Source organism: Solanum verrucosum, unplaced genomic scaffold (assembly GCF_900185275.1).
Source record: "Solanum verrucosum unplaced genomic scaffold, falcon-dt-bn FXZP01000199.1, whole genome shotgun sequence".
In the NCBI taxonomy this organism is placed as follows: Eukaryota; Viridiplantae; Streptophyta; class Magnoliopsida; order Solanales; family Solanaceae; genus Solanum; species Solanum verrucosum.
Genome location: NW_026020049.1, coordinates 519,988 through 534,852, shown reverse-complemented (window position 1 = coordinate 534,852; position 14,865 = coordinate 519,988). Strand labels below are relative to the sequence as shown.

At 35.2% G+C, this 14,865-nt stretch overlaps 2 protein-coding genes across 3 annotated transcripts; both read left to right on the top strand.

Annotated features, from left to right (window-relative positions):
• Positions 1-1,613: 1,613 nt before the first annotated feature.
• On the top strand, positions 1,614-7,536 carry LOC125823097 (uncharacterized). 2 transcript variants are annotated; one of them, XM_049502518.1, is made up of 8 exons: positions 1,648-1,884; positions 2,051-2,179; positions 2,323-2,362; positions 5,864-5,939; positions 6,028-6,228; positions 6,329-6,541; positions 6,662-7,082; positions 7,267-7,536. In XM_049502518.1, the coding sequence occupies exons 1-7, from the start codon at positions 1,842-1,844 to the stop codon at positions 7,037-7,039; spliced, it is 1,080 nt and encodes a 359-aa protein (XP_049358475.1). In that variant the 5' UTR covers positions 1,648-1,841; the 3' UTR covers positions 7,040-7,082; positions 7,267-7,536. The 2 variants fall into 2 exon arrangements, with proteins under 2 accessions (XP_049358474.1, XP_049358475.1); XM_049502517.1 differs by lacking the exon at positions 7,267-7,536 and having other exon boundaries at positions 1,614-1,884; positions 6,662-7,169.
• A 2,949-nt stretch (positions 7,537-10,485) lies between these two features.
• On the top strand, positions 10,486-14,484 carry LOC125823091 (pentatricopeptide repeat-containing protein At5g62370). Its single transcript, XM_049502511.1, has 3 exons — positions 10,486-13,625; positions 13,761-13,842; positions 14,112-14,484. Exon 1 carries the CDS (start codon positions 10,537-10,539, stop codon positions 13,477-13,479), a length of 2,943 nt encoding a protein of 980 aa, XP_049358468.1. The 5' UTR covers positions 10,486-10,536; the 3' UTR covers positions 13,480-13,625; positions 13,761-13,842; positions 14,112-14,484.
• The last annotated feature ends 381 nt before the right edge of the window (positions 14,485-14,865 follow it).

The window sequence follows — 14,865 nt, the reverse complement described above, 5'->3', positions numbered from 1 at the left end:
GCATTTCATGATGTTCATAGAAATCTTGTACATTTAGTTTTTATGATTAATTCAATTGAAATATACTAATTTGAAAAATATAAATTAATTATTTTTTCATAATATTAGTTAACAACATATGTTTATTAATTAACATATTTTCAAAAGACAATATATATCTTAAATATTTAATTTAATGTCATTTATAAAGTTTCTTATTTGTCTAATATAAATTTTAAATAAGTAACTTTTATTTTTAAAATTTAAAATAATCTTATGATTGCAATTGTACATCCAAACAGTACATTTGTAATTACACTGTGACAAACAAACATATCAGCGTAATTACTAGGCAGTGTAATAAAGAAGTGTCAAAATATAAAGAAGTAAATATACAAGAAAGCTAATACACTAAATTTTTAAAAAGGAAAAAATAGTTGCTGCCAAAAAGTACTATTATGATGCTAGCAAGGGTAGAACTCATGATCTTAAGTAAAATTTATAACCCCTTAATCATTACACTAAATCTAATCAAATTTGATCTATATATAATGGAATTTTTCGACGAAGGGGTGTCGCTTGACATCCCTCGGGTAAAGTTAGCTCCGACCCTGATAAGAGGATTCCACGTGTTCAAATGATGCGGCAATTTTAAGTCAAACTAATGACCTATCACAAGCCGCCAAGTGTTCAAAATGAATTGTCTTAACCAATCAAGGGCAACTTGAGCATATAACATTTATGATAAATTTGACGATACACATGAACTAATCTGACTAAGAGAAGAAAGTTTGTTCACACTTAAAATTGCACACTCCTTGTAACTATCAATTAAAGATTACATAAATTTCTATGAATTCAACAAACGTTGGAGCAAATATCATCATCGACTGCATGGTTCTTCAAATGAGTGGTCAATGGAGTTCTTCTGGAGATCAATCTGGAATGATGAAGCGCTACTCCACATTTCAAGCAATCAAAATACATCTCTATGAGGTTTGGATCATTTTACAATTTGATTAGTATGTTGAACTGCAATAAAATTATACTTAACAAAATTAATCAATGAAATTACCTTTTATTTTATTTTAATTGCAATTGCTTTTTAGCATTTATTTGAATTCACATATTACAAGATCTATTTTTGAGATTGACGCTCCAAACAATAATATTTCCATACCTAAAATTCAAATCCCAACCACATACCCTTGGTTAGAGATGAAGGGATCCCAATCATCTCATAGCCCTAGTTGATATTTGATTTGTCTTTCAGCTGGTGTGCAATATCAACACTGAAGCTCGACTAGTTTAAACTCGCATTGTATGACCTTTTCTAAGGGTGACGCTTCTAGTTAAGAAAATATATGCAGAGGCCGAGCTTAAAATCTCTTGATAAAAGATGGAGAAATTTTCAGGTTTAAAATCCTCTGTATGCTTACTTGATCAAATTCATTGCACGAGACTTGTCTAGTACATCTCCCCTATATGATAAATAATAAAGATTATAGAAAACAAATGTCATACGTGAATATCAGGGAAAAAAAAATCATGTATATCAACTCTAAATTGCAAATTTAAGAGTATATTTTCCCTAAATCTAAAATAGAAGGGGAGTAGTGTAATTTTTCAGTTGTAGTTGGAGGAGCAAAGTAGAAAATAATAAAAAAGCAAGCAAATCCCAATTAGGCCCTCCTCGGAGAAACATTACCTTTGTCCTCTGTCGGCTCCGACTTGTCATCAAACTCTACTCTGAAACCCTAATTTATACTCCCAACATATAAACGAAGAAGAATTACATCCAATTGATCTAAAGTCTTTCAATTGATTGCAGTTAGCCCCAAGATTTTGCAGATTTTTCAGCCATGGACGCTCAGAGAGCTTTGTTGGATGAACTGATGGGCTCAGGTATGCTTTGTTCAACCTTAATTGAAGAAATCGGTGTCCCATAGAATGAGTTATTTTTTAATCATTTGTTTAGTTTTAAGCTTAGTTATCTTTGATTTGCTGTGTAGAGATAGTTTATATACAGAAAAGTACCAATTTTGATATGTTATTATTTTTGAATATGTAGCTCGGAATTTAACTGAAGACGAGAGGAGAGGGTTCAAGGAAGTGAAATGGGATGACAAGGAGGTCTGTGCATACTATATGGTTCGATTTTGCCCCCACGATCTGTTCGTGAATACTCGTAGTGATTTGGGTCAGTTCCGAAATCCTAATCCTGTATTTGGTTGATGAAAGAAAAAAAATCTTTTGTTGTGTTTGAAAAAAATTGTTTCTTTAATCATGGATATGGTAATCTTGAAACTACTCCTGATTGTTTTTACTTGTTGTTTTATACAGGACCCTGCTCGAAAATTCATGAAGCGAAGTTGAAGGAAAGGTAAGACTGAATCTCCCTGGGGCATGCAATGCTTGTGCATTTTTTTTGTTCAAACTGAGATATATTTCAGGCCTTCATGCATAAGATTAGTTAGTTTTCCTTGCAACACTTCTTCCCCCAACCAAATTTTAAAAAGAACATTGATATACTGTTATCTGCCAGTACGACTTCTGAGGTTTCTACCTCTACTTTTCTACGCGAAGCACATGATGAAATGGTTATTTGTTATATTAACTTAATTGGGTCAAATAAGTTCATCAAGACACAGGAATGAAAAAAAGTTACTCGATGTATCCGATTTTATATGTTACTACCATTATTGTAAGAGTTAAATGGTCTTTTGATTGACTACTATTTTTGCGAACATTTTCAAAATATTTTTAATCCTAAAAGTTTGTGCTTTATATTTCTTTTTATATAGTTTCTACAAATGAAAGTTTTATTTTAAATAGAATTAGAGTAATTTATGAATTCACCTTGTCGAAGAAGAAGATTGTTTAACCCTATAGTCAAATCTTCTCGTTGGTTTTAGGATGAAAAGAGTAGTTTTTATTACGAAGTGTCTAAACATGATGGATGAAGAAATAAATGTTGAAAGCTTGAACTTCACTTGGTGGGTACTCCTGGCCAGGGGTGGATCTACATGGAGCATTCTGGGTGCTCGAGAACACACTGACTCCGACAAAAAAATTCTATACCTATAGAGAAATATGAAAAAATGGGTATAAAAAATAAATAAGCACCCATTAAACAAAGAAAAGTAGTGGCTGCTTTGGTTCTGGCTTTAATGTTAAGGCGTGTAAGTGCCTACTAGTCACGAGTTCGAATATCTCTAGCAGCATATTTTATGCACCTTTTCTTATTTCAATTAAAAAATTTCCGTTCTTTTTCTCTCCTTTTTATTTTTTGATTTTATGCAGTGTCACTTACCTTTTTAGTCTTTTCTATTTTTAAAAACTTTTGGTCTCTTTTTCTTTAGCGTAACTTGTGCTTATAAGTTATTTTTGGTGATGATAAATTAATCGTTGTTTTATCATGTACTTTTCATTGATGTGCTCAAGTTGCTATACATTTATACTTTGTGATCACTAGCAATTTTATGTTAAATAAAGTGACCATCCACTGCCTCCAAATCCTGGATCCGCCGCTGTTCCTGGCACGTCCAAACTTTTTAAGAAGGGTTGAGGAAATGGAACAATAGTGGGTGGCTGAGTGCTACTTATCCCTAGTCTCGTGGACACTTTTTCGTAAGAGAGAAAAGAGACTGGGGTCTTTAACCATAGAGATACCACTTGTCTTAATTTACCAAGGTTGTTTACTGCCTAGTCTTGAAATTTTCTCCTAGCTGGAACTTTTTTATTCATGAATTAAGGTATTTCTTGCCTGTTAGGCTAAAACTTCTGGGAAGGCAAAAGTTTTTTTTTTTTTTTTAAAAAATGCTTATTTTAGAGAATCGAGGTGCTTGGACAAGCTTTGAGGGAAAAATAAGTGTGTTTGAGTAATAACAGAAGTAGTTTTCCAGGAAGCTGGAAAGAAAAGTAGCTTCTCTACAGCAGCATTTTCTGAAAGCTTGGTCAAGCATAATTTGTTGCTCTAATATTGGCGAAATAATTTTTTTCAAATTGATTAGCCAAAGAGAAACTGCAACTCTCCAAAATTACTTTTTTGAAATGTACTTGTGGTTTGTGAAGTACTTTTCAAAATAAGCAGATTTTGGTAGCTTGATCTAACAGACTATTCATTCAAAAGGCATCAAGGAGATGCAAATTACGAAAGACCAAAAGCACAGAATTGTCAGCCCCTTTACTATGTGTCAATCTAATACCAAGGAACTAACGAAGTCCAAAAAATGGTCAATGTAATTAGAGGGGTAATCTTAGTCCAACAAAAAAAAGATAAGCAAACATCTAGAATGGTCCAGAGTTGAGATTCCATCAAACGTATCCGATTCCGTTTAGTCCACAAACACCAAAAAAATAACTGCTGGTATCATCACCCAGAGTTCTTGATGATCTTGTCAACTTCCCATAGGTTCCAGGCTTCCAGCTTGTATATGCTTCTCCAAGTTGGAACTCTTGAACTACAGTTCAGCCAGATGGTTCCAAGATTCTTGGAGCTTGATACTCTTCTCTTTTCTCAGTATGGTTCACATGGCTGGTGAAATCTACTGTCAATTGGCTGTCTGCCTGAAATTCATAGAGACTAAGTTCCTTTCTTAGATGATTGATTACCAAATTCTGATGCAACATTTAATGGATATGACTGTTATATGATATTTTGATTCAAAATAAATAATGTGAAGTTATGCTCTGCTACTTCCTTTAAAAGGATTGCTAGTTCTCAGAGCTTAACTTAATGAAGCTGCAAATTATGTACAGACAAACAAGATTTCAATCTTGTGGTAATTAGCATAAGCAGGTTGAACTTCTTGTACATCTAGTTTCAGATTAGTTTTTGTGTGTGGTTACTGGTAAGATCATCATACCATAAGTTTTACATTTTCATGTTAACAACCATAATCTGTGAGTTATGTTGGAATTATGATACTCGCATTACAGTAGCTGTACTTGAGCTGGAAAGAGTGAAATGAAAGCCTCAAAGCTAGTTTTTTTTGTAGGTAACTGAGAGCAGCAGTTAGAATTCTTTAAGTGTTGAAAAGGTTCCTCATAGAGCTTGAACTTGTTCACGCTCATCAGTTAGCATACCTGAAAAGGATAGTACAATGGAAAGGTCAAAGACCAGTGCAAACTGATATAGGATTATATGAGTCCTGTATGACTAAATGAGCAGCATCCTTTAGGTTCCAATGCTATTTCTTGTTTGAAAGAGTAGTAATTTCCTTTAGGTTCCAGTGTATTGCCAATCTCAATGACTTCCTTGTTTGTTGCTCTGTATCAAGGACAATCAGCAAATCCAGCATTTTTTATTTTATGCTACAGCTTTGGTATTGATGCAGCTGCGTGTTTTGACTGCCGGCTCATCGTGAAGCATGACCTTGACATTTTACTTGACCACAAGGCATTTTGGCAGATTTTGATCACTGGTCTCCTTTATGATGGAAGTACCAGCTTATACCACATATATTATCAGTTGGTACTTCATCACAATTTCATCTCTTAGGGGTCGTTTGGTGCGAGGGATAAAAATAAATAGTCTTGGGATAAAATTTTGGTGTCTTGTTTGGTTGCCATGTTTAGGATAACTTATCCCACTATTTATACCATAGTGATGGGATAATTTATCCCATATACATGGTGGGATAAGTTATCTCAGGATAGCTAAACCCAGGATAATTATAACTTGTTCCCAACCAAACGACCCGTTAAATCATTTGCTGGTGTACTAGTCTTCCCTGTTTGTATGGAGATCTTCTAGTGCTGTAGCTTGAGTGGTTTTACCTGCCTCTCCAAAAGTCGCTTTATCTCATTTTTTTGTGCATTATGATTTCTCATTTGTGCACTACTATTTCATTGTTCTAAAAGTTTTTTGTTTCTTCTTCAGTTTTGAGAAATCTCCAAGACATGATTCTTATGTTCCCAAGTTTGAAGCAGAACTAGCCCATTTTTGTGAGAAATTGGTAGGTTATTGACTGACGAGTTTCAAAGTGCTGTTTCAACGTGTTCTCTGAATAAATATGCCATATAGTTAATTTGTGGTTTTTATAGGTGATGGACTTGGATAAGAAAGTGAGGCGTGGTCGAGAACGCCTTGCTCAGGAGGTTGAAGTTCCCCCACCTCCTCCAATATCAGCAGAAAAATCTGAGCAGCTATCTGTCTTGGAGGAGAAGATTAAGAACTTGCTAGAACAAGTGGAGTCTCTTGGTGAAGCTGGGAAAGTTGATGAAGCTGAAGCTCTCATGAGAAAGGTTTGGCTGAGGGGCCTACTATTCATTTTTGTCTTGAATTTTGCAATATCGTGATGGTATAGTCTTCTGACAGTATCTGAACTTCTTGATATTTATGTAGGTGGAAATGCTTAACGTTGAAAAGACTGCCTTGACTCAGCAATCCCTGCAGAACAGTGCACTAATGATTGCACCAGAGAAAAAGATGGCTCTGTGCGAGACATGTGGTTCCTTTCTTGTCGCAAATGATGCTGCAGAGAGAACTCAGTCTCACGTCACTGGTAAGCAGCATGTTGGTTATGGGATGGTTCGAGATTTCTTATCCGAGTTCAAGGTATTTTCTCACCAAATTTTCCTTTTTGTTTCCTTATAAAACCACAGAATGCAACTTTGTTTTTCTGCCTTTTAGTTACAAATGATATTCTATGCAATGGACTGTAAATGTTGCTTCCAGGCTGCTAAAGAGAAAGCTAGGGAAGAGGAAAGGTTAGCCAGGGAGAAAGAAGCAGAAGAAAGGAAAAAGCTGAGGGAGAAAGAACATGATAGCAGACGACGAAGAAGTGACTCATCTGACAGGGACAAGCACAAAGATCGAGATCATGACAGGGAACAGGATCGCTACCGGGGAAGAGATCGTGACCCTGACAGGTCCCTTGACAGAAATGGCAGAGTAGGGCGTGATTTTGATAGGGGTTCAGGTTGGAAACATGGGACTTCCAGAAATGGGAGAAACAGAAGCAGGGAGAGATACCGGGAACGTGTTAGAAGCCGGTCACGGTCTCCTATTAGACATGGTTCCAAGAGGTCCAGGAGTCCAGTTCACAAGTACTAGAGGATTATAAAACGTAGATGTCTGAACTTTGAAATTTGAAGAGGTAGACTTTTTTATAACTCACCAAATTCATGAATGTATGTGTTGGAGTCCGAAGTGCCATTGTCATCATGTGTGAAAATGTTTTTTTGAGACTATATCATCTCTCTATCTTCACTATAATTAGCGGTAGGTATAACTTCATTGTCGTGACTCTTTAATGATCTATTTTGGTTTAACGTTGTCAGAGGTTCTGATCCCCGCTCATCTGGGGTCACCTATTCTCATGAAGTTAAAAAAACAGATTCATTAGTTATGCATGGATAATGCTGCTAGAGGGAGATCGTTGGATGGTTACTCCTTAAGTGAGGTAACAAATTTTATTAATTCCGGATTGCGGAATGAGTTGCTGACCATGGTTGGTTTAGTTCCTTTTATCTTTTGGTCATTCAGATGATAAAACAGAATCTTTTTCATTTGGTTATTCAGATGGCTCTAGTGTTAATTGTTATTGCATATTTGGCGTGTCAATGAGCTTATGAATATATATGAAAGGCTCCATGTAGTTTGTGTATCATCCAAGCTCTAATAGGTAACCCTCTATTTTGACTTACTTACCGTCCCTCTACCCTCTTGTGTATAGAGCTGTATTCATGCAGGCACCATTGTGGACATAAGGCAGCTAATGATTCTAATGTGCAATCAACAACCGATCATTCAATAGGTAATAACTGTCATCAACACATGCATATTTGTCCACTTTGGGTTAGTACCTGCAGGCTTCATTCATGTATAGGTATCTACATAAGATGGGAATCTTCAGCTCTGACTAAGTTCTAGAAATGTCTGTCGGTGAAACTATGGAAACTGTGTCTAGACTAGATAGGCTAAGGTCCGTGCTGAGCACAAACCCAATATGAGCATCTCCTTTGGAGTCCTTCAACAAGAGTAACGGAGATCAAGCATGAAGTTCAGCGTACTACTTTTTTTTCAGGAGTTTTGGGCTAGAAAGCTTTTTTCTTTTTTTTTTTTTTTGGAGGATTTCCGAGAAGACGGAGTTGGCTTAAATCTTCCAGAGCAAACCTTTTAAAGGTTTTGGAGCGTGAGTTTGCATGATCTAAACAAATAAATTTATATATATTGATTTATTTGAATAATATTTTTATTATTGATTTGTTTGAATAATTTTTCTCTATTGTTAATTTTAGGTAAAAGTTTATAAATTTCGATGTTGAAAAACATTCTTTTGCTAAAGCAATTATAAAAGAATTTTGTTAACATAATTTTATAAGCAATTGATTGACAAATTTTAGATAAAAATAATAAAGTTCCAATAATAGAATTTGATTCAATAATCAACACATAAATTTATTCTTGATTTTTAAAAGGAAAAATTAGCCTTGCCATAACTTTAGGTGTTATATACGCAGTTTTTTTGTTTTTTTTAATACCTTTTGAAGAAATAGTCACAACATAATAAATAAAATATTTTGGCGAACTTTTTTTTGGGCAAAAGTTATTTTTATATTTAGGTTTACCCAACAATTTCAAGAGCTGGTGATTCCTCCCACACTATGTCACTGAAGAATTAACTTTACCCTTCGCGAGAATATCTAATAAACATGTTAAAACAGAAATCCTTGGAGCGTTACGTGATTTTTCAATATTTATTCATTGTTGCATATCATAACATATTTCGTTTGGTTTTTAAAATGCTCTATTAGTTTGTTTCAAACCACCATTCAGAGTGTGTTTTGTATGGAGTTTGAAAAATGTTTTCCAATTTTTCTATGCTCGATTGATCAAAATTCTTGAAAAAATATTATCCTTAAAAATAAGGAAAATGACTTCCATAGTAAAAATAGAAAAACAAAATGCATGCAACAACAATAAATATGTATACAAATCTAGATTGCAAGAAAATTCAACAATCAGTACTATATACATTAGGTGTATTAACTCAAATTGCGGTACTCCTTCTGTCCCAAAACACTCAGTATTACATTCAAATTCATCCCCGTATATCATAAATATTCACCATCATACTTGTCAACAACTATATTGATGATTAATTGATAGAAATTTCAATAAGCAAAAGTATATCAAGCCATGAGGTATTTAAAAATTCGAAATCAACAGAATTATAGAATATTAAAACAATCTACAAAGATATAAACATTATTATTCAATCAATAAAAGATAGAGACAGTAAATAAATTCGAAATGAAATTTCCTAAAAAAAGTAATTCAAAACTCTATTTGTGATTTAAACTTCAATGCTTGGTTATGAAAAATAATTTGTTCAATTTCCTCTCATTTTACTTCGATTTTAGGTCTGAGAAGATCATGCATGTGATGAATTTGAAATTTTGGATGTGAAATCTTTAAAAATCGGAATCACTAGCTTGATTTTTGATAATTATTTTTTTAAAAAAATCTTTTTAAAAGCCCTAGAATTCTTTTTGAAAATAATTGTTTTTTCTTTATAAAATCTCATATGGTTAACCAAGATATGGACAATGTAGAGACTCTTTGTGAATTAATTTGAGAAATTTACAAATTAAAATAGAGAGATTTTACGAGGAGAGATTAAAAGGTGAAAGAAGAGATATTTTAGGAGAAAGGGAAAAAAAAATATGAATCATTAGTTATTGCTTTTATTGGCTAAAAAAAAGAGTCATTTTATGTCATTTTTTCAAAATTAAGCTAATAAATAATATTACCAATCTCTTCTCTTAATTGGTACACCATGCCAAATTTTCTTAGTCCGATTGTCAAGCCTCTACATATTGCGGAGGCCTACAAGAAAACAGTTCCGTTGTGCCAAGGCCTTTTTTGTGGACCTCTTTAAACTCTCCCTGTTAATCTAATGAGTTAAATTTGGGGAAATTTTTTAAATAGCCATCGTTATAAACTTAATTATGTTCTATAATTATAGTTTGAATATTTACGAGCTGTAGTTACAGTTTAAACTACATCGTTTGTATAATTCACGAGTACATTTGTATAACTGAACTATTTTTGTATAAACTCGAAATAATGAATTTATACAAACACAAACATCTAAACTTTAAACAATTATATAAATTATATTAAACAAAATTACATTATACAAAAGTTATACAAATTATATTATATAAATGTGCGAATTATACAAACTCGAAACCCCAGTCCAAATAATTATTACTGAATATTGATCTAGGGTGATAATTAACTAAAACTATAACTATGCTGACTAATTAACTTAAATTTCACCCTTAAAAAACAGTTGCTGAATGGAGTAAGTTTTTTCTTGTAGCTTACAAATTTAACCAATTGATTTAAAAGAGTGACCTAAAAAAAGGCATTTGTGCAGAGGGCACCGGTTTGAATGATTTGCTGCCCCGCAGACAAAAGGAAGACTGAAATTGAAGAGGCTGTTAGCTCTCTGTCTACCGTCATATGCTCAAAAATACAATCATAAGGACCTGCCGCCGGTGGTCCTCTCAGTTCCTGACAACGCCATTCTCCACTCTAGAATGACCAAGCATAGACTTGGACTGCACACTCGCTCGTGCTTCCATCTTTCAAGGACAAAGAGACCTTTAACTACTTCCCCTTTACCTTCGGAAGCAATATCATGTGTTCACACTTCCCCAGTTAATCACAAGACCTTGTGTTTTTCACTTGCAGAGAGTTTAATAGTTCGTGGGTTGTTCGATTCAGCTCAGAAAGTAATTCGGAGAATCATCAAACATTCCTCATCAGTTTCTGAAGCTATCTCTGCTGTTGAATTTTCTATTTCTCGTGGAGTTGAGCCTGATGCAACTAGCTATGCTTTTCTCTTTCGGCAACTTGTGACATCTGGAGAAACCCTGAAGGCTGAGGCTCTCTATGTAGATTGCATTTTGAACAGAGGTATTGAGACGAACCATTCTGTATTGAATTCCATGGCGATTTGTTATTGTAATTTAGGTAAATTGGAGGAAGCTAAGTTGCTTTTTGATAAACTTGTGGATATGAAGTTCATGCCTTGTAGTAGCACGTGTAATGAGCTTATTAAGGGATTTTGTGGCCAAGATAGAATCTTGGATGGATTTGATGTTTTTGTTGAAGCTATTAATTCAGAGGTATTACTGGCTTTCAGTTGTTACAATAAGTTAGTGGATGGTTTGTGCTTCCGTGGGTACTTAGATGAAGCACTCTATGTGTTTGACGAAATGTGTGATAGAGGGGTACCACCCACAGTTCATTTGTTTAAAACATTGATTCTTTCGTTGTCTAAGAGAGGCAGAGTTGAGGAAGCGCAATTGTTGAGCATGGATATGGAATCTTATGGTTTTGTTTTGGATAAAGTCATGTACACGACTCTCATCAACGGTTATTCCAAGATCCAGAAAATGAAAACGGCTATGATGTTATTTCTCAGAATGCGTAAGTTAGGCTGTGAACCGGATAAGTATACTTACAACACGCTGATCAATGGGTTTATAAACTTGGGCATGTTCGACAAGGGTTGGATGCTGAATCAGCAGATGGTTGAATTTGGATTAGAACCTGATGCGGTAAGTTACCAAATCATGATTGCCAAGTATTGCAAGGACCATAAAGTTGATTGCGCATTGACGCTATTGGATGACATTAATCAGTGCAACGTTCCTCCCAGTGTTCACTCTTATACTGCTTTGATCTCTGCACTTTATAAAGAGAATCGGTTAGCTGAAGTAGATGACTTATACAGGAAGATGTTGTACACTGGATTGGTTCCTGACCATGTTCTGTTTTTTACCTTGATCAGCAATCATCCAAGAGGGTCAGAGATTAGTCTAGCGTGCACATTTTTGCGGGCTATTGCCAAGAACGGTTGTGGTATTGACCTCTCTTACATCCCTAGCCCTACCAGTCGTAAAGTTACTACAGATATCATGCTTGATATTGATCGTCTCTTGGGAGAAATTGTGGCAAGAAACTTACCTCTGGCTAGTGTTGCTTTCAATATATATATGATTGCTTTGTGTCTAGGAGGAGAACTTGATTCTGCTCAGCTTTGCATGGATAAGATGTCAAGCCTTTCTCTTCAGCCTTCACTGTCAGCTTATAATTCCATGATCAAGTGCCTTTACCAAAAGGGACTACATGAGGATGCCAAGTTCCTTGTTGAAGTTATGCAAGATCAAGGTCAAGTTCCAAATCAAGCAACATTCTTGATTATGGTAAATGAATACTGTAAACAGGGTGACATACAATCAGCATTAGAAGTTCTGGACCAAATGGAAGAGAGTGGATTGAAGCCTACTGTTGCTATATATGACTCTGTCATTGGGTGTTTGGGTAGAGAAAAGAGAATAGACGAGGCCCTTGGAGTTTTCCGGAGAATGCTCGAGGCTGGAATTTATCCTGATAAAATTTTGTTTGTGACAATGATTAATGCTCTATCAAGAAATGGGCGAGCTATTCAGGCCCATGAGCTCTTCATTACAATGTTGGAAGATAGAGTTCAACCAAGCCACTATGCTTATACTGCTCTTATAAATGGGTTAGTTAAGAAAAACATGATAGAAAAGGGCTGTGTATACCTCAAGCAAATGATAGAAGAGGGTTTCATGCCAAATACTGTTCTTTATACTTCTCTTATAAAACAATTCTTAAGGAAGAGAGAGTTTGAATTCGCATTTAAGTTGGTTGATTTGATGGAAAGAAGTGAGATTGAGCGAGACTTGGTAACTTATATTACATTGGTCAGTGGCGTTTCTAGAAATATTAGGTCAGTCGATGGGAAAGGGCTTGTTCCACAGAGACGGTATGAAGAATCTAAGGAAATGTTGTTCCGCCTACTTCATCAGAGTGCTATGTTGCCTAAGGAAAAATGTTTGAAAATCTCAATTAGCTCTCAGGAACAAATAAAATTTCTTGCACTTCGGCTGATAAATAAAGTGAAGGCCACTCCCCTAATGCCAAATTTGTACTTATATAATGGCATAATTTCTGGGTTTTGCTGGGCAGAGAGTATGGAAGATGCATACAAGCACCTTCATACGATGCAAAATGAAGGCATCCAACCAAATCAAGTTACTTTTACCATTCTAATTGATGGGCATTTCCGAAGTGGTGAAATTAATTGTGCTGTTAGTCTTTTCAACAGAATGAATGCACAGGGTTGTCCTCCAGATAACATCGTCTACAACACTTTAATTAGAGGTCTATGCAAGCACGGAAGGCTCATGGATGCTCTATCACTCTCATACACTATGCTCAAAAAAGGATTGGCCCCTTCTAAGGCATCATATGAAAGTCTTCTCAGTTCTCTTTGTGCTAGTAATTGGAGAGTTCATGCACTGAAGATATGTCACGATATGCTTGCCAATAAATATGTCCCTTGTGGCCATAATCTTAAATTGTTGATTTGTATACTGGGTGAAGAAAATAAGTGGCACGAAGCTCGTTTTATGTATGATTTGCTTCTTAAGAAAGAAAATTTATGATGAACACAAGCTTAGAGGCTGGGTATGATCTCTCTGATATTGTTGGGCTTCCTTCCCTTGTCCGTGTGTATCAACAGAATATGGACTTTTGTATGGAGCTGCACATTGTAGCTTGTGTCCACTCAGAATTCCATTTGTTATTTGTTGTAAGCCACCGGCTCTCTGTATTTCTTAACTCTAGTTTTTTTGCGTACAGTTCTAGTTAGTATATTATTCTCTGATGACCTATTGACCTGGAGATTCTCAGGTGTACATAATCCTATTTGTTATTCCTTTTTCAGGAATATGATAAGCGGCTCCTATGTACTGGTCATGTCTAATTTGTGAGGTGATTGTATGCTATGCGCAGTTGACAACCTTTAGGTAATCCTGGATATGTGTGTTCTCCTAATTATTCATGTTTAGATTTTTGGATAAACTACATAGGTACCCAAATAGGTTAACACAAGTTAGTGGATCAATTCTGCCATTGGGAAGAAGACTAGATACTGAACAAAATGTAAATCTTATAGAGGGTATATTAATGCTTAATTAATTTGATTTGTTTTTCTTTTCGAAAAGAGGAGTCTCCTTATCTTATTTTCATCATTTTCAGTTGTCACGTTTATTTTTTTCCTGATCCTGAATTGCAGCAAAGCTCTACGAGTTCAGAGGCAACAGAAAAAGAAGTGTCAATCTCGGATGAAAGAGTTGGCATCCATTTGTCAGTAAATAAAGAATCCTCTGGATGGTATGTGCTTTACAAACTCATTGTTGGAGGCCTCATATTTGACAGAAAGCCAGAAGCAGTATCTAGAGACAAGTGCTGCTTGTGGGAGGCAGATGTCTAAGATCACTTGAATGTTGCTGTGGAAAACATTGAGGATGGTTCGCTGACCATTGAGAAAGAAGAATTTTTCTTGGGAGTGTAATAGAATGCTGTTGTTGGCCAAGGTGATGTTATTGCTCACTGAATGTATTATCCGGAATATTTCAGAGGAAATTAAGCCATTAATAGTCTATGGTGTCTAAGTGAAAATCAACAGGTCCTGTCAGACTTGTTGCTGGACATCTTACTGTATGCACCATCACCTGACAGTGAATATCCAACTTCGATAAAGTATAAGCAAATATTTGAAGAAATAACTGTGTGGACTACTGAATTCTGGTACATTCTGTAATTTTCTCTTCCTTTTTTTTTGTTTAATTTAATTGCTCCGCTGGCAGATGAGTTATTAGTTATATTAACATGTTAGTTTCACGTGTGGTCACTAAACTTTAACCCCTGTATTTGTATAGTTATAAACTGTTTTTTAATGTTATGGTGGAACGGCAATAATTTTTGTCATGGACAAACTAAAAATCGCTCCAGATTGAAAAACCTAGTCTTCTTCCCACACCTAGGCA